The 22021-nt window shown below is 55.3% G+C and overlaps 1 protein-coding gene across 1 annotated transcript in view; it reads left to right on the forward strand.

Annotated features, from left to right (window-relative positions):
• The window catches only part of LOC139685166 (cyclic AMP-dependent transcription factor ATF-7), a 63811-nt gene that overhangs the window by 36667 nt on the left and 5123 nt on the right, over positions 1-22021 (forward strand). Inside the window, exons 3-11 of the mRNA XM_071581789.1 lie at positions 8105-8201; positions 11471-11589; positions 14049-14183; positions 14696-14853; positions 17136-17235; positions 18317-18430; positions 19554-19700; positions 20463-20660; positions 21493-21601. Of these exons, the coding sequence (XP_071437890.1) occupies positions 8105-8201; positions 11471-11589; positions 14049-14183; positions 14696-14853; positions 17136-17235; positions 18317-18430; positions 19554-19700; positions 20463-20660; positions 21493-21601 (1177 nt within the window). The remainder of the gene's footprint in view (positions 1-8104; positions 8202-11470; positions 11590-14048; positions 14184-14695; positions 14854-17135; positions 17236-18316; positions 18431-19553; positions 19701-20462; positions 20661-21492; positions 21602-22021) is intronic.

Raw genomic sequence — 22021 nt, forward strand, 5'->3', positions numbered from 1 at the left:
GGATGGGATGGGATGGGATGGGATGGGATGGGGTGGGATGGGATGGGATGGGATGGGATGGGATGGGATGGGATGGGGTGGGATGGGATGGGATGGGATGGGATGGGATGGGATGGGATGGGATGGGATGGGATGGGATGGGGATGGGATGGGATGGGATGGGTGGCCTGGCAGGGAGCAGGAGCCGGAGCGGCTCATCCTCTGGAGCTGCTGGAACGGCGCGTGCTCCGGCACCTGCTGCCAAAGCCTCTGCTCACTGTGGAGCACTGACAGCCTTGGCCACTGTCCAGAGGCTCTCACAGATCCCGGTGCAGCCTCCCAGCGCACGGATCCGCAGCCCTGCCGGCAAATTAATCGGCTCCAGTTCGCATTTAATTATTTTTGCACATCCATTCTTGTTTCTCAGCTACGCAGAGACGGAGTTTCCTGTTATTCTTTTCTTTGCACTCTATAAATCCTCCTCGTGCGAGCAGCTCCTGCTGGTGCTGTTTGTTTGCTGGGGAAAGAGGCTTTGGGAAAAGCTCCCAGATGGTTCCTTCGGGAACTGTTGGGCATTCAGGGCAGGAAGGTGGCAGTGGGTGAGCAGCAGAGGCTGCAGGGGGACAGCAGGACCCCATTGGGTTATTGTGGTAGAGCTGAAAGCTTGGGGGGAATTCGATTTTATTTTTTCTCTTTTTTACCCTTTTCTCTCTACCAGCAGCCCCAGGGGCTCAGGATTCTCTCTCTGCACAGCACAAGGGCAGGGCTCCCTGAAAACCCACCTGTGTGTTGCTCCCACAAGGGAAGGACCCCCCAAAAAACCCTCCAGCTACTGCATTATTCACCCGTTTCCCCCTGCAGTGCCGCACAACTTCCCAAACTGCTCATCCAGGCCACAGGGCAGGGCAGGAGCTCCATTCAACCCAAGCAGGGCAGGAATTCCACTCCCTGCCCCTTCTCCCTGCTCCCTATTCCCAACCTCTTGTGCCGGGAAGAGACGCCGAGCTCCCAATGAATCACCAAGCGCCTGGCGCTTGAAATACGGGCAGGGAGAGGCGGCTGTAATTGCCTTTGTTAATGGATTTGATTCTTTCTGCAGTGCTGCTCGCTCGGCTCCGGTGCTGCGCCCGGGCGCTCCTGCTCCGAACGCCCCCGTGAAGGATGGAGCCTTTTCCCTTTTTATTGGCTCTGTCTGGTGGGTAAGGGGAGGATTGATGGCTCGCCCAAGGTCACACTGAAAAGCTGTGGCGCTGCTGGGATTCGAGCCGGGGATGTAATAATGATTCACATCCACATGGCAGCGATCGGGGGTTCCCAAGGGGCCGCTGCGGATCTGCCAGCACAGGCTGTGGAGCCGCTGACGCTCCTCAGCTCCACCTCCTCGCTCACCCCGTTAATTACTGCTGGGCCTCTCCCCTTAACTCCTGTGGCAGCGGTAATTAATACATGGGTTTTAATCACCTTCACTCGGATCGAAAAAGGGCTAAAAATGCTCCACCGTGTGGAAGTCAATAACTGGTGCATTCCCAGGATCCAGCGCGCCGAAGGCTTTGTGCCACTGCAGGTCCCCGTGACTCTGGGCTGCAGGGACCTGCTCCAGTGGGATGGAGCCAATGGCTGTGGGTGGAGAGCTCAGCAGAGCAGAGGGACCTGAGGGGTGTCCATCCCTGACGGGATGGAGCAGCCAATGGCTGTGGATGGAGGGCTCAACAGAGCAGAGGGACACCGAGGGGTGTCCATCTCTGATGGGATGGAGCAGCCAATGGCTGTGGATGGAGGGCTCAGCAGAGCACAGGGACCCTGAGGGGTGTCCATCCCTCCCATCCTGATGGGATGGAGTAGCCAATGGCTGTGGGTGGAGGGCTCAGCAGTGCACAGGGACCCTGAGGGGTGTCCATCCCTCCCATCCTGATGGGATGGAGCAGCCAATGGCTGTGGATGGAGAGCTTGAGAGAGCAGAGGGACCCCAGGAGTGTTTGTTCCCCTTGAGCAGAGCAGGAGGGTATTGGGTGTCTTTCAAAATCCTCCCTGCTCTCATGTAGTGGAGGTTCAGGAGCCTGGTCTTCTCATTTTAGGTTTGCATCCGAAGGTTTGGGCTGTAATTCCAGTGGCCTCCTAATTCCAGTGGCCATCTTGGAGGAGCCCATCAGGTGTGTTCAGAACAAACCATAGGGTTGTTTCCCTCCCAAGTGCTCCATAATGCACCTCCACCCTCTGCTCCTTCCCTCCATGTGCCCCTTTCCCAAAGGGGGATGTTTGGGTTGGGGTCCTTGGGAGTGCAGGAGGAATTCCTTGGGTTTGATGGGGATTGGTGGCCAGCCCGTGTTAAATCCCACTGGGATAAACTCCTTCTTGACATTTACTATGCCAGCTCTGGTCAGTGGTGTTTGTGCCTGCTTTGTGCTCCTCTCTGGAGAGCTGTGGAGGAGGGAGAAGCTTGGTCTGCCCTGGAAGACTTTATTAAAATCAAAGAACAAAAAGGAAAGTGGAATCCAGAGTTTCTGAAGGAGTTTTCCCCTCGACGTCCTTGCTCCTCACTTGGCTCCTCACGTACTGGGAGCTGCAGCCAGATGGTTCCTGCCCCCCCACCATGCCCAAACACCTGCATTCCAGGAGGGGCATGTGCATGAGAAGCCCTTTGGGATAAGTGAAGCTATAGAAATGTAAATTAAATTATTTACCTACTCCCAGTTAAATGCTCTGCCCTTCTGGCCAAGGAGGATTGGGATGGGATGGGGTGGAATGGGCTCCAGAACCTGCTTAACTCTTTGTTTAAATTGCAGGGAAGTTTGTGGAACAACCTGAGAATCCTAAAAAAAAAAAAAGAAAGGAAAATCTCTGAGCAAAATGTAAAAGCTGAAAAGCCCAATTTTGGTGGTTTGCACAACGTTCATCCCACAACAGAGCGTTTGGAAAAGGGCTGTTGGGCCAGGGATTCCTCACTCAGGGCTGCCCAGAGCAGGCTGAAGTGTCTGATGATTATTCTAATTCATCCCTTCTTTTTTTACACAAGGAAGGACCAGGAATCAATCACAGGGCAGGAGGGAGCAGGTTCTTAAAGGGAGAGGAAGAGCCACAGGCTCCGTGGAGTTGCTGAAGCCAAAAATAACATGTCAAGGTTTAATCTCAACTCAGTTTTAAGTGGGGGGGGATCTGCAGGGGGAGAATGGCACAAAATGCACCCAGGTTCCTTCCCGAGGGATTGAGCTGGCTGGAGCCTTCCTGCTTTCCACTGAGCAAGCAGGAATAGCTTTTCCTGCTGCCTGTGACTTGGGAAGGACACAGGGTGCTCAGTGCTCCAGGATTTTGCAGCAGAGCATCCTGGTGTGGAGCAGGATCTGGCCCTGCTGCGGCAGAGCTTCCGAGGGGGATGTCACCTCCTCCTGTCCCGGCTTTTCCTGTCCCCCCCTCCAGCTGCAGGAAAGGACCCTGCTGTGGGGACCCTGCTGTGGGGACCCTGCTGTGGGGAACCTGCTGTGGGGACTCTGCTGTGGGGACTCTGCTGTGGGGACCCTGCTGTGGGGACCCTGCTGTGGGGAACCTGCTGTGGGGACCCTGCTGTGGGGAACCTGCTGTGGGGAACCTGCTGTGGGGACTCTGCTGCAGCCCCTTTGTGCTGGGCAGGAGCATTCCAAGTGCCTCCAAGTGCAAGTCACGGTCCTTTCTGTTGAGCTGATTCCTCCAAACCTTCCCTACTTCTCCTTCGTCCTCCTCCAGGCTCGGGAGGTGCTTCTCATCCCTCCTCCAGCAGGAGGTGCTGCCACTGGCACTGCCCTTCCAGAAGCGCTCGGTGACCTCGGACTCTTTGCTGCCATGGGAAACAACCACGAGCTTCCCACTGGGAGCAGCAGGACTCCGAGCTCTTCTGGAATCTGTGCCCACAGGGCCCCTCCAGGAGGAGATGCTCCCAAATCTGTGCCTGTCGTCTCCTGTAAGTGTGAAAATAAGACAATTTATCCGTGCTGCTGTTGTGTTCTTTCAAAGCAACGAGTCTTTGTGGCATTCCCTCCTTGTCCCAACACCTCCTTTCCCATGGAAATGGGCCCAGCCGGGGACTCACGTGGGTCTGGGCAGATAATTGTAATGGTCCCCCCGGCCTCTAAATCTATGAATCACTCTCGAATCGGGGCACTTTATGCACATTAGTGAATTAATCCGTGCAGCCCCTCCGCAAGGGAGGGAATTATCCTTGTCATTGCTCAGATGGGAAATGGGTGAGATGGAGCCCGGATCTGTGCCAGGACCAGGGGTCACATCACTCACTGCAGAACAGCCGACCTGGGGGCCCCCGGCCCCGGGGGCACCCCTGACCCTGCATTAGTTACTCTGCACTTGTGCCGAGCGAGTGGGGAATGTCTCTGCAGCCTGGAAATCCATCGGAGCCCTGTCACGGCACGGGGGATGGATGGGGCTTGGGCAGGGGGCTGCTGCAGCCAGGAGCATGGGGAGGGTGTGCTGAGAGGGTGGGATGTGGGCAGGAGGTCCAGCAGCTCCCCAGGGCCTGGGCCTTGCTCTCCTCCCAGATCTGTGAGTGTCCCAAGGTGTGCCAAGAGAGCCAGGCAGACCCCAGGACATCCCCAGCCCCTTGCTGTGGCCGATGGCTGTAGGGAGCACAGGGACCAGATGGATTTAGGAAGTGAAGTCCATGGTGGCTCCTTTTAAAGCCGATGACTTGGAGCTCAGTTTATCCATGCTGAGCACTCAGTGCATCATTTCCCTCCCACACTGCAGTGCAGGCACCTGCAGTTCCCTTTTGTTTCCTCGTATCCAGGTGTTTCAGCCATGTCTCAGCAGTGCCATGGTGTCCCTGGGCAGGGTAACTCCAGCTGGGCTGGAGTGAGTGTGGGAGCAGCAGTTTGGCCTCCCCGTGTTGGTGACAGCTCTTTCATCCAGCCCTGTGATGAGTGTGGGGAGGCAGATTTGCTCCTCTCTCCTTCCAGCCCTGCAGAGGCTGCCCCGGAGCTCGGATGGGGAACGAACAGCTCCTTTGCACACACGTGTACCAGTGGAACAGTTTGTTGCTGCTGCAGCTGCACCTGCTCTGTATTACAGGGAATTTTGGCTCTGTGTGTTGCTGGGGTTGATGTTCTCTGAACAGGACTGTCAAGGTTAAAAACCAGCCAGAGCTGGAGCTGCCGGGAGAACCAGCAGCTCCTGCACAGCCCCATTCAGCACTTGCCTGACCCTCCCTCTGCACCAAAGCAGTCATAGACTCTACAGAAATAGGAAAAACCTGGAGCAACCCTTTGTTCCTCACGTTGTGCTTGTTAAACTGATGGAAAAATCTCTCCTGCCTGAAGATCCAGGCTTCAGCCCACTGCGTTTATTCCCTGGCTCTCGCGCTAACAGAGACGGCGCGTTGGTCCAGCTGGAAGCATTGTCTCCCATTAAATAAGGATTTTTAAATGAACACATTTATCCATGGAGCTGTCACAGCCTGTTGGATAACGAATGCAGAGCTGCCTCGGAGCCGTTTGCTCCAAAGAGCTGTGACAGTCTCGGGTGAGCAAACCCTGTGTCTCCCAAACCCCGCCGGGGCTCCAGCCCTGCTCCAACGCAGCCTTAGGGCCCTTGTTGGGGGGAAAAGCCAAACTCAGGGCTGCAGGAGGCAGTTCCAGAGTTTTTCCTGCTGCCCTGAAGGGCTGTGGGTGCTCATGGGGCCAGCTGGCAGCACCGAGGTGGCGGCGTCAGCCCCGTGCCTGTCCCTTGCCCCAAAGACTTTACAGCCAACATCTTCTTTTTAATTCCGACACCCGCAAAATAGCAGCTGAAATAACCCTGCTGTATGTCAGCTGCTGATGGAAGGAGATTAAATATTAAAGCCAGTGCTGTGGCTTTAACTCATTCCATTTTTTTCCCTACTCTTCCCCCTCTCTCCCCCCACCCCGCTTCCCCTCTCTGTGTAAAATGACATGATTTAGAACCCAAGTGCCAGACTCAGCCTCTGGGTTTCGGCGTTTGGAAATGTGTGGAGAAAGATATATTGTGTCTGTGAGCGTTTCTGTGCAGGGAAGGAGAGAGCTCCCGAACTGTGAGCCCACATAAAGATGTTAAATAGAGCTGTAACGCACCCCGAACGCAGGAAAAGTGCCTGAGAAAAAAAAAAAGGAGGAAAAAAAAATTCCTGCAATGAAGCAAAATGAAAGATTAAAATAAACCCAGTGCTGGCACGGCCAGGCTGGAATGTGGGGCCAGGGCTGGTGAGGAGAGGCACAACCCTGTTCCACACCTCAGCCTCTTGCTGCTTCCCTCCTTGACCTAAAAATCCCATTTGTTTAGCAGAAAACCCACTGGGAGAATTGGGAATTTTCGTCCTTTTCCTTTTTTTCCCCAGTCTCTGGTGCTCAGTATTTCCAACGCCGTCTCCCAGCCGCCGCCTGCCTGCTAAATATTCACTCCAACCCGGCTGCTCCGCACAAAACCCTGATTTATTCCCTTGGTTCACCCCAACCCACCAATTGCCTCTCTGCCAACAGCACCAGGGCAAGCAGGGCCGGCACCCAAATCCCATAAAATACAGGGGGGTTGGGGCCAAAGCCCTGGTAAGGTGTGGGTGTCCCTTCCCTGTCTGAGCCCGGTGCTTTCCTGGGCGATGCCGAACCGGTGCCGCGGATTCCGCCTCGGCGAAGGCTTCGCTTGCTCTTCCTTTGTTTGGGGATGTTTCTGTGTCGCTGGGGTTTGTGGTGCTCCTTGGAAAGGGCTCCCGGTGCCACTGGAGCAGAGCAGGGGATCGGAAGCTGCAGGGAGGAAAGAAGCCCAGAACCAGGCGTGTTTTAGCCAAACCGCTGAGAAATTTAGTTTCAGGTTTATTTAAGGTTTAGTTACGGAGGGGATCTGGGAGTGGAGGCTGGGAAAGCCACAGTGTGTGTGCCTGGAGTTACACAGGCAAAAACCTTGTGGGTTTTCTCCCATCAGCTCTAATTTCTTGTAAATTTGAGCCCAAATTACGAGTCACCACCAAAAGCGCTTTCTGGTCCAATGCTTTGAAGGGCACTTTGCGTAACCCCCTTGATCTTGCACTGAGGGGAAGGTGGATGGGCTGTGTGTGGATGGGCTGCATGTCCCGGGGTCCCTTGTCCCCAAGGGCCTGTCCCCCTGCCTGTGCTCACGTCCCCCCACACCACACGGCTCCCAGGAACGCGCCGCAGCAACTTCCAGCCTTTAAACCCCAGATTTACTCCCTAAAGCAGCAGAGCTGTAAATAAGCATCAGAAAAAGGTGTCACGCTTGAGCGGATTCACAGGAACAGGTGGCTTTGGGTGGGTTGGGGTGTGGATGGTTTAAAGAGAGAGGAGAGGAAGGGGAAAAGGGCAGGCAGGCTCTGCTGCTGCTGCTGCAGCGTTTTCTAGAACCAGCCCGATGCTGCTGGATGCATAAAAATCCTGCGGTACGGCCGCGCCGTGCCCTCGGCCGCTGTTTGTCGCAGTCTATTAGGAGAGACGCAATCCATCCTCGGGGTTTATGGTTATTTGCTTTAACCCCGTCCCTGCCTCTCCCCCTCTGCCTCATCCCGGCGCGCGGGGCTGGCGCAGCCGCTCGGCCCTTTGTCTGGGTTTCGGCACCGGCCTCGAGCATCCAGCCTGGATGTGAAGCCCCCCACCCTAAAGCGGGATTTTTATCCTCCCTGAACCCTCCCTAAAGGGTGGGTTTTTATCCTCCAACTCTGCCTGCAGGTGGAATTTTGGCAGCGGGTGAGATGCACCCCCTCCTTTGCAGGATCGGCGCAGGCAGCAGCTCCATCCTGCTCCCTAAATCACCAGGTGGGGGCCAGTTCTGCCTCACACCATCCAAAAAAGTTGCCTGACCCCCAACTGCCCCTCCTGCCCCATCAGCTGGCAATAAAGGGAGATGTTGCCCACCAGCCCAGAGCTGCATTTCCATCGGCTGCAGCTGCTGCATCGCTCCAGCACTTAAAAAAATGGATTATTAAAAATACTTGCCCCCCATCCCAGCCCCCAGAAGCCTCGTTAATGGCTTTTCATTTTGAGCCCGTGTTCACACACCCCTTCTCCAGCCCCGAGACCGCGGCGGCCGATCGTGTTACACCCCCCAACCCGCTGCAGGACGGACCCGTGAAAAACACGAACTGCATTTATTCACCGTTTTCTAAACTGTTTCATTTCAGAGGTTCACAAACGAGGACCACCTGGCGGTTCATAAACACAAGCATGAGATGACATTGAAATTCGGCCCCGCTCGCACCGACTCCGTCATCATCGCAGGTATGTGCCGGGGCAGCGCCGCGGAGAGATTGATGCCAGCGACCAGATGCACTGCACAACGGCCCTGCCGCCCATAAACCCTCCTGTGATCTGCATTTAATCAGGGCAAAGGAAAGCCAGAGCCTTCCAAGTTTCTATTTTTTTTTTCTTTATGGTAGTATCAGGTTTTGTGGGGTTTGGTGGGGGTTTTTTTTAATTTTTTTTTTTTTTTGTAGCTCTCGCCCTTTTTATTAAGGCTGGAGGATTTATGGCCAGAAGGTCTTTCACATTTCTGTGTGTGCTTTGAGGATGATGAACCACACCTGACAAAGCAGCTTCCCCTCTCAGTCCAGGTGTCAATTGTCCTGAGCTTTTAGGCTGCAGTTAATAAATTAAAGCCCCATCAGGTGCACTGGTTGTGCTGAGAAGACATTTGCAGAGCCCCAGTGAGGAGTTCTGACAGCACATGGTCAATGCAGGCTTTATAAAATTGGGGTGAAAAACCAAACCCCCCAGATTGTTGTCTGGCAGGTTCCAGAGTCCCTCCTGACCCACTCAGGGGCTGCTCTAAAGGTTTGTGGCACTGCTGGGTGAAAAGGCTGTTGCTGAAAGCAGGGAGAGGGGAAATGCTTCCTGAAGGCTTCAAAGTGTGTAAAGGGAAATGAAGGTGCTGCAGGAGCCTGGCACCCTTTTCCCAGTTTATCTCCAGCCCAAATCCGGTGTTGAAATGGGAATTCAGTTGGTTTCTGAAAGGCTTCGAGTGAATTGTTGCCGTGAATAGGATGGGAGGAGAACTCACACAGCCTGTGCTGGAAGGGCAGGGAGCTGCTCCCAGGGGAGGGCTCTCCCACAGGAGGAACACATTCCAAATGGGATCAGGCTAATGGGAGCTGATGGCGAGGAACTGGGGCAGGAGCTGGCAGCAACTCGGATTCCCAAGGGTTGCTTCAGTTCAGCCCTTTGCAAACAGGGGCACAGCAGGAGGGCCAGTGCTGCTGGATCAGTTCTGGGGGTGGATTGGGCAGGTGGGGATGGGGGGACAGAAATGGGGACCAGCCTCACCCCCAGCCAAAATCCCACATGACACTCTCCATCCTCGGAGCTGCCAGAGCTGGGGCTGCCTTTCTCCAGTAAAACATTTGGGGCATGAAACACTTCAGCCTGAGCACAAGGAACAAGGTCTGGCCACCTCTCCCAACTTCCCAGGGCTGATACTCAGGGCGTTGCTCTGGGGTAAACTCCAAAAAAACCCACTAAAACCAATGTAGCTGTGGCCAGTGCAGGACCAGCTAAACTCCCCCAAAACTGATTGAACTGTGGCCAGTGCAGGACCAGCTAAACTCCCCCAAAATGATTGAGCTGTGACCAGTGCAGGACCAGCTAAACTCCCCCAAAACTGATTGAACTGTGGCCAGTGCAGGACCAACTAAAACCCCCCAAAACTGATTGAGCTGTGACCAGTGCAGGACCAGCTAAAACCCCCAAAATGATTGAGCTGTGACCAGTGCAGGGCCAGCTAAACCCCCCAAAATGATTGAGCTGTGGCCAGTGCAGGACCAGCTAAAACCCCCCAAAAATGATTGAGCTGTGGCCAGTGCAGGACCAGCTAAACTCCCCCAAAACTGATTGAACTGTGGCCAGTGCAGGACCAGCTAAAACCCCCAAAACTGATTGAGCTGTGGCCAGTGCAGGACCAGCTAAAACCCCCAAAAATGATTGAGCTGTGGCCAGTGCAGGACCAGCTAAAACCCCCCAAAACCAATTTATCTGTGGCCAGTGCAGGGCCAGCCTGTCTGACATGGGCTCGTCTCACCACTGCAGTGCTGTAAACGCTGCTGGCTTTGAGCAGTGAGATTCAGGCTGTTACTGCCTGATGTTCCTTATGTCCTGGGGTTTTTTTTTTAAGCCACCATTTTGTCTCTGGGATTCCTGGCTCCCTCCCTCCCTCCCTCCTGCTGAGCCCAGGGCAGCAGCCATGTGGCAGGAGCAGGACCCAGCGTGGGTCAGGCTGAGGTGCTGTGGCTGAGCTAAGGAGGATCATAAAGAATTGTTCCCTGGGCTGGTTGCAGCTGGCACAGCAGAGTCATTTATGTGGGAACGGGCACCTCTGGGGTGAGACAGGAGCTGCTGCAGTTCCTGAGGTTCAGGCTGGGGGAATGGCAGGACCAGAGGGGTTCCACGGCTTTGTTTGTGGAAACTGCTGGAGATCTGTGCCCTGAACTGGCGTGTGCAGCTCTGGAGGACATTGCTAAACAGGGAATGATCTGAAAAGAGCCCTGGGAGCTGATAAATCCCTGCAAAAACAACCTCCTGCCGAGAGGTTTAGTTGACAAAGTTCCTTGGTTTATGAATTGGGATTTTGGGGGGAAGCAAAAAGGTGCCCAAAGGGGGCATTTGCTTTAGTGACAAACCCAGTTGGGGAGGGTTTGGAGTCAGGCTGGAAATGAAATGTAGTTCTGCAGCAGCAAGGCAAGGAATTGCTGGAGCCCCATCCCAGGGGATGCAGGAGGCTCCATCCTGCCCGGTGTGGAATTGTGGGGCACGTTTTCCATAGATGCTTCAGGTGCTGCACTGGAACCAGGAGCACCAGGCAGCTGGTGCATTGTGCAGGCCAGGTCAAACTCTCTCAGGCTCCCCTTTGTGCTTGAAAATCCTGGCAGTTTTTCTGCCAGATGGATCCTTTGGGTGTGATGTGCTGGGCTCCAGGACTCCCGACGTGCCGGCACTCGGGAATGGGAGGCTGGCTCGAAACAGGGTATTTTCCTTCTGCTTTTATGGCCTGGGTGATGGCCAGAGAGATCATGACTCAACGTGTTAATGTGGTGGAGAAGGGCCCCAGAGGGATGGCTGTGGACAGTGAGGACTCTGCTGGGCTGTGGAGCTGCTTCCATCAGTTGCTTTCTCCTCTCATCACTCCATGTTTTTAAGATCTGCTGTTTCAGGGAGATCAACACCCTGCCCCTGATTTTTCCTCCTTGTCCAGCTGAGGACAAGCAAAACCTCAGGGTGTGAGGGACAGGACATGACCCACAGCCCAGAATTCACAGAAATCCCTGCAGTTCCACTTGCTGCAGTGATTATTTTTTGAACACAAGAGAAACAACCAACAAGAAATTATTGTCTCCATTCTGAACTGTCAACTTGCTTTCTGAAGGTGACACACACCTCAGTGGCAAAGCACCCAAACTTCCACAAAACAAAGCCCATGTTCCTCAGAGGAGAACACAGGTGGGTAAAAGGCATTTTCTGGCCTCTCTTTGACCAATTCTTGGTGTTCCAACCCAAACCAGATCAGACTCCGACGCCAACTCGGTTCCTGAAGAACTGTGAGGAGGTGGGACTCTTCAACGAGCTGGCCAGTTCCTTTGAGCACGAGTTCAAGAAAGCTGCTGAGGAGGATGAGAAAAAGGCAAGGGGCGAAGGCCATGGTGCCATCAAACGGTGCTGGGAGCCAACTGGGGGGCTGGGAGGGACTGGGGGGCTGGCACTGCCCTGACTGATGAAAGGCACATGCCCTTGGGGAGCTGAGTTGCTCTCAGGTTTAATGTGCTGCTCTGCATGGGGCTGTATTTTTGTAGCTTGGGTGACTGGCTGGTTATCCCTCGATCCCAAGAACAGGTTTAATGGTTTATTATTCCTTTGGTTTTTCACTTCGAAAAAAAAGGAAAAAAAAAAGGGAAGGGGAAGTACCCAAAATATCCCACACCTTGGGAAGGAGCTGCAGGGAAGGACAGGACAGAATCTGAGCAAAAACTCATTCAGAGCCTCCCTGGGCGTCGAGATCCGAACGGATGGTGCCCCTAAGGGGCAGTCACAGGGAAGGGACCGGGTCCAGCGGGTGCCGTTGGCATTTCCAGCGTGTCTGGTACATGGAAACAGAGAGAGGGGCTCCACGGAGGGGAGAAGCTTTTCCTAACAAAGAGCTCTCTCTGCAAAGCGCCATCGATCCAGGCTGCCCCTGCAGCCTCAGGAGCGCGAGGGTCTGAAGGACAACGGGATCTCATCAGAAAGCAGCTAATTAAGGACGTTTTCCCCCGCCCTCCCTTTGCAGGATCCGAGGAGCAGCAGATGCGTGCTGGGCTCTCAGCCTGGCACATACATTTACTAAATTGATGTATGTCCGTACATACGCTCGCAGTCAGCGGCGCTGCTCGGAAATAAACTGCGGGAGCGGAGCCGCGTAAATCTTCCCGAGATGGGGAACGGAGGAATTCAGAATTAAAACTGAAACCTGGCTTCCACCCGCTCCGCAGTAACAGGCTCTTTAAACCGAAATTGATCTCTCTCATTGATATGCGGCGGGGCTGCTCCAGCGCTGCCCTTTGTTCTGGCGGAGCCGGGGAAGGAGCTGCCGCTGGGGGTTCGCATGGAAATGCCGAGCAGCCTGTCTGGCCAGGGAGACCACCCAGCTCCTGGCTCTGCGGCTGCCTCTGCCGCCTGGGGCTGCTCTCCCGAGCCCTGATTTAGGGTGGCTGCAGTCTAAATACTCCTGCGCCAGCCGCTGAAGCCCGGGATGGAGTCGGGCATTAGGAGAAGCATCATTCCTTCCTCTTAAATGCCCCTGCCCAGGCAGGTGCCCAGCCTGGCTGGCCGCTCAGCCCCCGGACCCGGCTGGAGCTGCTGCCTGAGGGTCTGAGGCCCTTCCAGCATCCACTTGTGTTTGTCCTCTGGTTCCAAGGGTGGTCTCGCACCAGCACGTTAATTAAAAACACAGGCACAGCAGGAGCTTCCCTGGAGGCGCTTTAAGTGGTTTGAAACTTCTCTGCATGTTAATCCCTGCTCCTTTGTGCTTCCCAGAGCAGCATCTCTGATTGAAGAGGGCAGGTAAATGGTTACTGCACCCACTGCGAGTAAAGCCCACAGGAAATCTGGGAAGGGCAGAGGATCTGGAGCCTCATCCCGCTCTCTGTGCCCGGATTTACCCTTTAGCTGCAGTTTTTCCTCCTCTGAGAGGACTGACATTGCTGCAGGAGGAGGGTTAGGAGAGATGCCAAGACAGACTGTCAGCAGTTGGGCGAGCAAAGGGGAGCATGGGGATGGCTGGTGAAGGGAGGGAGAACAGGCTGGACAAACAGCCACCAGGGCTGATTTAGGGACAGTTTCCCCTGCCCAGATGGGAGGAAGGACTGGGGGATTGGTGAGGTGTTGTGCCACATCCTGCCACCCATGTCTCACTTCTCCACTGCTCCATGTGGTGCCTTCTCCCGGCTCTTCTCTCCCTCCAGCTCTGGGAGGCAGCAGGTGGCCTCTCGTTTAGTTGTCCCCCCACCTTGTTGTCACCCTGCCCTTTTCCCCATCCCCAGCAAGTCATTAACTGGTTCAACTGGGGCATGTGGCACTGTTGGATCCCAGGGTGGTGGCAAGTCGCCAGGTTCAGGCATATGGTTGGGTTTTATTTTAATGGGGCGCTCATAGATATTTAATAACTTGCATGGCTCTTTGTTTGCTTTTGATAATCGGGTAATAAAATAATTCAGGCTGATTTATACAATGCTTTACAGCTCTTCTGTGAATGACAGTGCCTCCTGTAACTCGCAGGCATTTGGCTTTGGTACCTGTTCTCCTTCGCAGAGCCCTTTTATTAAAAAAAATATAGCAATAAGCCATGGAAAACTCGTGTGTGTTATGGAGAACCCACGAAGTGGTGCCATCTGGGGCTGACTGTCATTCCTGGGCCTCTGTCTCCGTTTGGCCGGGGCTGGCACAGCACTGCTCTCCGCCTCGGGCTCCCAGATGCTGCTTCAGTACAAATAAATAATAATAATTTGGCAAGAGCTTGGAGCTGGAGCTCTTCCTCCAGGAGCAGCTGAATGTTTCACAAACAATATGAGCTAATTGTCCTTTCAATCCGTGCTGGTTTTCCCGCAGAGTGCCGGAGCCCTGGACATGTCCCTGCCCTCCACTCCGGATATCAAGATCAAAGAGGAGGAGCCAGTGGAGGTGGACTCGTCCCCACCAGACAGTCCTGTGTCCCACCCACGGTCACCCCAGCACAAGGAGAAGGTGGGGCTCCCCAGCATAAGGTGGTGGTGTCCCTTTTCTGGGTGGGAACAAGCTGTTTGTCCAGGTGGCCATCCAGGCCTGATTTGGGCTCTTTGAAGCCTGACTTCCCTTCATTTGAGAAAGAAAGAGGAAAGCTGGTTCACTACAATACACCTTTGCTGCCATGAAGGCTCCTGGTGGGTTTGGTGTTGCAGAAAGCCTTGCTCTTCCCTGTATCCTGTGGGGTGGGGATTTGGAGCAGGTTAGTCCAGGTGACGCTTTCACCACCTCCATAACGTCCCAGCCCCTAATTTGGAGAGAGAGATTATCTGGAGTATAAATTCCTGTGCCCCACTCCCTGCACTGATATGTGTGGTTTGGGGACAGGTTCTCCTGTCCATCCCCTGGTTTCTCTGACAAAAGTGCCTGAATTTTCCCTAAACCACCTCTAAGCTGTCAGGTGGAAGAGTCAGCCCAGTGGTAATCAACTGATAATTAAGAGCATGTCCCCTGTTTTCTGTTTTCCTCCTCAGGAGATCCCCTCCAAGCCTGTCATCATCTCCACGCCCACTCCCACCATCGTGCGCCCTGGATCGCTGCCCCTGCACCTGGGCTACGACCCCCTGCACCCCACCCTGCCATCCCCCACCTCTGTCATCACCCAGGCTCCCCCCTCCAACAGGCAGCTGGGGTGAGTACGGAGCAGGGGCAGGAATTACCCCCTGAGTGAGTTCCCTGAGTGCCAAAACGAGGTGCCACGGGCCCCACCATGGCTGCGTGGGCATAAGGGCCTCTCTGGGCACTGTCTGAAGTGCTGGCATGGGGGCTGGAGTGCAGGAAACAGGAACTGATTGTCCTGGAGTAACGAAATGAGGCAAAACTCACCGTGGGGAGAGATGAAAGCTCTCCCTGAACGTGAACATGCCAGCACGGCGCCGGCTGCCGGCGCTGCCGAATTGTCTGGAGCTGTAACGGCTGGGGGACTTTCCCAGGCAGCTTTTGCCTCTCTAATGTTACCTCCTGTGCCCAGCCAGCCCTGCCTTGGGGGCTGTTTGCTTCGGCAGAGCCAAGGACCTGCTCCTGTATGCCCTGGAACAACCTGGGTAGAGGCTTTGTCTCCTCTGGAGCACATTGTGCCCTCGGGAGATGCATATTTATCCCCCTGTATGTTTGGTGTCAGAATGCTCCTGCTCAGTGGCCCTGGATGCTCCTGCTTCATGGCCTTGGCTTCCCTGATCACCCCTGCTCAGGGCTGGCTCCCTGCATTAACCAGCCCAGTCTGTATTTTTGGGCTGTCGGTTCATGGGTTTGTGTGTGTTTTCCTTTGACCTCTGACACCACCAATGCAGACATCCTGGTGGAAAGTTTGAAATGCTGTCCTGAGGCATGAAGGGGTTAAGTGATTGTCCTGGGGGTTGAAAGGGCACTGTTACAGCCTCTGCAGCTCAGGCAGAGGCTCTAGAGCTGTTCAGAAAGGTGTCCCCTTGTGCTTGGAGACAGAAGAAAATCAGAACTGGAGTGGGTTGGACTTTGGTATTATTTGCTGTGCTCTTTGCAGCCCAGATCACCTGGAGAGAGAGGTGGAGCTGCAGCAGTAACAAGAGTCCCTTCATTAGGGCCACTGCTGGCACGATGGGGTTGGTGTCAGTGTGACAGACTGAGGGGAGGCTGTGACCTCCCTGTAACTGCCTGGTTAGATTGGGATTTCCAAAGCAGTCTGGAGGATTTGGGATGCCTAATAGAAATGACTGAGGGTCGAGCGTTGACGTTCCCAAGGCAGCCTTAAAAATTCCAGCCTGAGTTATTGGCAGGATGAACTGCCCCCTCTGACCCACATCCCCTGCTCCTCCCACTGTGCCAGCACAGCCTCCTCCTTCCCTGGCCTTGGCAGAGGAGACAGCAGCAGATTTATTTTACCCTCCCTCCTGCAAAGCCGGGATCCCAGCTCGGCTCTGCCTCCAGTTGGTTCCCCACAGCACTGATATGGATGGGAGAGGAGGAGCAGGAGATCAGCCCCTGCAGCAGGATTGGTTTCCTTCCACTCCCCCTCATCTGGAGCAGCTCCAGCTCTTCCTGCACTCTCCTGGAAAGGCTGAGTCTGGAGGGTTGGAGCTGGAGCACAGTGGGGTTTGTGGTGGGATGGGAGGTGGGGGGGATGTCCCTGCTTGGGGTGTATCCAGAGGGATCTGCAATGGAAGCAGTTCCTGGTATTTTTAATTTGTTGCAATTAGTTTCCAGCACAATCACCTCCTCCCTAGCCAGCAGCAAGCTGGGATGTCCTGTCTCCCAATTCCTGTCTCCCATTTCCCAGGGCCTCAGCCTGTGTAAGCACAAGCCAGCCCAGCATCCACCCCAGGGGTTTTCTCTGGGGTCAGAAGTTCTTGTTAATGGAAAGTTGAATCCTTGCAAAACCTCCTTGTGGGAGCTCAACAATGGACAGACCAGGAGGTTCCTGGTGGGCAGAAGCAGCTGCCTGGTGCCAGGCTTGGTGCAGGAGGAGCAGTTCCAGCAGCCCTCGGATGTGTTTCTCTCTCTGTTCAGGTGGCCCTCGTGACTCAGGACTTCAGCAGCTGTGCTGTTTGGGCAGCTGGAGTATGCCCAGGGCAGCCCTGCCAGCCCTGTGTGTCCCTGCCAGCCCTGAGGGGTGCTGGGTCACCTCAGTGTGACATTGCACAAGTACTCAGGGCCATTGGCATCGCTGCCAGCCCAGGTCACCTTGGTGTGACACTGCCATGAAAGTGCAGAGCCATTGGCATCGCTGCAAGCCCGGGTCACCTCCATGTGACACTGGCACAGAAGAGGGCAGGAGGTTGATTTGCCCACCCTCCCCTTCAGACCAAACCATTCAGAAATGGGGAAATGAGCCCAAATCCATGCAGTGGATTCACTCACGCTGCTTCACTGAGCTCCTGGCGCTGCTGGGACATCATGAACGTGGAATAATCCATGAGAACTTCACTTGTTGTTCCTCAGGTCTCCCACAGGGTCCCTCCCACTCGTGGTGCAGCTCGCCAATGGCCAGACCGTGCCCGTGCTCCCCGGCCCCCCCGTCCAGATGCCTTCTGTCATATCGGTGAGAGAAGCTTCCAGAACAGCCCCGTGTGCAGGAGGGACTGGCCTTTCCCCTGCCAGACACACACACAGACACTTCCATTTCACAAACATTAAAATCTCTCTCCCCCTCGGTGCGAGACAAGACTGGAGGAGGAGGAGGAAGAGGAGGAGGGAGCAGCTCTGGCAGGGCAGCAATAACGTGTGGATCACACTAGAGGGCAATAAGTTTGGAAAAAAGCAAATCTGTGCCCAGACAGATGGCTCATGCCATCGATCTGGGGCTGGGAGCTGCAGGATCCCTGATTAGCTGCTTCCATTTGGAACAATGTGCCTGCACTGAAACCATCGGAGCTTGCAGGGAACATGTTGGTGTGTGCTGGCCAGGGAAATGTCCATACCAGCCTCAGGCTGGGCTTCTGTGCACAGTTTTCTGTGGGGCAAAGTCACTGCAGATCTGCCTGGTGGGTGCTGTGTGTGTCCTCTGAGCTGTCCAGCTCATGATCCCAGCCCTGGGAATCCTGTCTCTCCTGCTGGGCATGTCCCTGGGGCTTTGAGTGCACAAGGGCCAAGACCTTCTGCCTCAGGGACAGGAGTGTTGACTCAAAACAGGCACCTCTCATCATGGCCTGTGGGCACAGAACCATCCCTGCCCCTTCCCTCCCACTTTGCAGTGCTTTTCCACCCAAGGGGCTTTACAAACATCTTCAAATTCTGGTTTTCCCTTCCTCTGGTGAGTGAAAGCTGAGTAGGGGATGCTGTGACCACCCCTTTGCACTGTGACAGCTTTGCAATAGAACCAGAAGGGATCCAACACCCTCCCTCTCACCCACTACTTGTGCTGGTGGGGAAGAGCCCACTGGGAGGGAGGGAAAGGAGCTGCCCCCTCACTCTGCTCCATGCTGGGCTGGTTTGCTGCGTGATTCTGGAACAGCCACTGTGGCCACCAACGTGGCTGGTGGCCTTTGGTGACAGCAGGAATGATGGATGGCTGTAGCTGAACGTTTGTCAGGATTTATAGACGTGCTTGGTCAGGGAGTTACTGCAGAGCTGCTCTGTGGAGCAGCTCCAGTTCCCAACCCGTGTCCCTCCCTCGCCCACAGCTGGCTCGGCCCATGTCCATGGTGCCCAACATTCCTGGGATTCCTGGGCCACCCATCAACAGCAGCGGCTCCATCTCCCCCTCAGGACTCCCAGTGCACTCTGAAGCCAAAATGGTGAGTGTTGGGGAGGGTGCCAGGGCCACAGTGTTGGTGTTATCCCCCTCAGCTTTCACCACCTCCTCCAGACACAGCTCCCAACTGGAGGCTTTTCCCCCTCAGCCTCCAGGGAGAGCCAGGACTCCTCTGGAATCCTGTGTAGCCATCAGAGCACTTCTTGCTCCCAGCACAGGTGTTGGAAATGCCAGCAGGAACATTGGAGTGCTCAGTGCTCAGGAGGCTGAGAGTGTCGGGACAAATCCTGTCCCCAGCCTGTGAGGGCAGCTGGTGGTAAAGCTGGAGCTCTGTTTCCAGGGTGGGAGATGGGATAGAGGTGGGGCTGAGGAAGGCAGAGCAGTGGGAGGAGAGGTTGAGCTGGAGTTCAAGACATCCTGGTCATGGTTCTCACATCAAACCCTTTCACTAAGAGTTTATGAAAGGAACTTTCCTCCCATGGCTCCTCGTGGCTCAGGCACAGAGGGGAAGGAAACCTGATGGCTGTGGCACTTGGGGACATGGCTCAGCAGTGCCAGGGAAACAGTTGGACTTAATGATCTCAGAGGGCTTGTCCAGCCTCAGTGGTTCCATGATCCTGTGAAACCCCATTTTTTTGGCTGGGCAGGTGTTTGCACACCCACCTGTCCCAGCAGTGCTGCTCACACTTGCCAGCATGTTGTCCCCATTCCTTTTTTGGGGTCCACAGGACTCATGCACAGGTCAGAGCCTCAGATGGGGAGAGATGGCATAAACTGAGGCACAAAACAGCTGTCCTGGTCTGGCTGCCCAGAGAAAGGACTTGCAAGACACACATGGGTCCTTCTTTGTCCCCCAGGACCCCTCTGGGGGTGCTCAAGGACATCTGGGCTCTGCAGCCTGTTCAGTCCCTGGGCTTTCCATGGAGCCTGCCAGCTGGGGAGGGGATTGGTGCCAGTGGCAGTAGCAATTTTGGGATGTGACACCTGTCTCTTGGGTTGGACACCACTCTCTCTTCAGGCAGGCCAGATGGTGGTGGCATTCAGTTGGACTTGAGTCAGCCACAGCCTCTGAAGAGCCCGTTCCCAGCACTGTGGCTCCCTGGGGCATAGGAGCTGCTCAGAGCCTTGAGAGCAGGTCCCTGATGTCCCTTTTGCTCCTTCCACAGAGGCTGAAGGCCAGCCTGACAGCCTCCTCCTCGCTGAACGGCAGCAACCTGGTGGTGGGCTCAGCCAGCACGATGGTGACGGCGCGTCCGGAGCAGAGCCAGATCCTGGTCCAGCACCCCGATGCCCCTTCCCCGGCTCAGCCACAGGTCTGCTGCTGCTGCTGCTGCCCCAGAGGGTGTTCCTGGGGGTTCCTGGGCCTGGGGAAAGAGCAGGAAAACTGTAGCTTCCTCCTTTTCACAATGGGTTAAAACCTTGTTTTTCCAGTGCCTCTTCAGCACTGACGCACTCACAGCCCACCAGGCAGAAGCTCCAGCACCACTTTTATTTGCCTGACGAGGTCTGGAGTTTGGAAAGAATGTTAAGGTTAAGCGCTCCCCTCTCAGGCAATCAGCTCCACTGGCTTCTGCCAGCCAGCCAAATGCCAACCTTCCAGCAGGATCGCCACCTGCTCCGGCACTTGGATGGGCTTCCCGAAGTTTTAATATCCATATGCTGCCTGACAGCAAGTGCTGGAGAGTGGCTGCACTCCCTGGGTGTGGGATGTAGTTGCCCCTTGCAGTCAGGGCTGCTGCACCATCAGCCCTCGCTGGCTTTTCCTTTGTTCTCCCGAAATAAAACCAGGAAACCTGCAGCGGTACAGAATCTTCTGGTACCAGTTACCTCCAAGAGCTTGTTCAGCTGAAGATGTGGAGGAAAAGTGAACCCAAGTTAATTTTTTAAGCAGACTGCCCACTCAAAAACTCTAATTTGCTCCATACCTGCCTGACCCCAAGTGGAGAAGGTGCCTTGGTGGGTGTGGCAGTGGATTGAGCACTCCCAGCCTCAGCTCTGCCAAGCCGTGGTGACACCATTGTGTCCCTCCTGCCCCAGAGCTGCTGTTCAGTGTCTTCCCCCTGTGCCATCCCCAGGTGTCCCCTGCCCAGCCCACCCCCAGCACGGGCGGGCGCCGCAAGCGCACGGTGGACGAGGATCCCGACGAGCGCCGGCAGCGCTTCCTGGAGCGGAACCGCGCGGCCGCCTCGCGCTGCCGGCAGAAACGCAAGCTCTGGGTGTCCTCCCTGGAGAAGAAAGCTGAGGAACTCACCACCCAGAACATCCAGCTGAGCGTGAGTATGTAACTGGGGCTGAGCACAGCCCTTGGCCAGCCTTGGGAGTGTCGCTCCGGAGGGAACATCGCTCTGGAGGGAACGTCCACCCTGCACTGCAGAGCCCACATGCTGCTCTCTGGAGCAGGATTGCTGCCTCTCCTGCTTTTCAAAGGAACAATCTGCTGTACAGTTTTTTGGGGAGCAAACCTGGCTCATGGGAGCTCACAGAGGTACCAAAAGTGTGGAGGAGCTGTGATGTCCCCTATGGCCTGGCTTGGGCTGAGCTGGTTTTATTTTCCCATGTGTCCCACCAGAGGCAGCATCTTGCTGGAGTGTCCCTCAGGCAGGTACCATCGTGCTGGAGTGTCCCTCAGGCAGGTACCATAGTGCTGGAGTGTCCCTCAGGCAGGTACCATCTTGCTGGAGTGTCCCTCAGGCAGGTAGCACCATGCTGGAGCGTCCCTCAGGCAGGCAGCACCGTGCTGGACTGTCCCTCAGGCAGGTAGCACCGTGCTGGACTGTCCCTCAGGCAGGTAGCACCATGCTGGAGTGTTCCTCAGGCAGGTAGCACCATGCTGGAGTGTCCCTCAGGCAGGCAGCACTGTGCTGGAGTGTCCCTCAGGCAGGTAGCACTGGCAGGAGGGCTCAGGAAAACCTCTGCCCAGGGTTAGGTGATCATAGAGAGTGCAGAGAAGCACTGCAGCCCATGTCTTAAATTCCTCAAACCCAGGAACTATGCTGGATGTTCTTGTGCCAGAGGCATCTCAGAGTAGACACCAAATGGGAATTTGCATCCCTGAACATCCTGGGGCTGCTGTGAGTGATGCCCACATGTGTTTGTCCCCATCAGAATGAAGTGACGCTGCTGAGGAATGAGGTGGCTCAGCTCAAGCAGCTGCTGCTGGCCCACAAGGACTGTCCTGTCACAGCGCTGCAGAAGAAGACACAGGGCTACCTGGGTGAGTGATGGCTTCTGCTGGTCCCTGCAGCCTTTGAGTGGGTCTCAGCAGATCAAGATGCATAAGATGTAAAGGCAGGGAGGGAGTTCTCATCTCAGTCTGTGCCCCATCACCTTCCACTCACTGCAGTGACAGGGCAGAGCTGTGGCACAGAAATCAGAGCATATGGCATATAGAATATAGAACACCCTGGGCTGGGAAGGGCCCACAGGGCTAATTGAGTCCCAACTCCAGGCCCTGCACAGGACACCCCAAGAATCCCACATGTGCCACAGGGCATTTTGTGCTGGTACAGCCTCATGTTGAGGAAGAACCCCCAGGTTGTCACTTTAACCTGGTGTATAAGCTCTTGCAGTGAGGGCAGCACCGAAGGAAGGAGGTGTGTGTCTCCCTCTGCCTCTCTAATGTGAGATATTTGAC

Source organism: Pithys albifrons, unplaced genomic scaffold, assembly GCF_047495875.1.
Source record: "Pithys albifrons albifrons isolate INPA30051 unplaced genomic scaffold, PitAlb_v1 scaffold_42, whole genome shotgun sequence".
Lineage (NCBI taxonomy): Eukaryota > Metazoa > Chordata > Aves > Passeriformes > Thamnophilidae > Pithys > Pithys albifrons.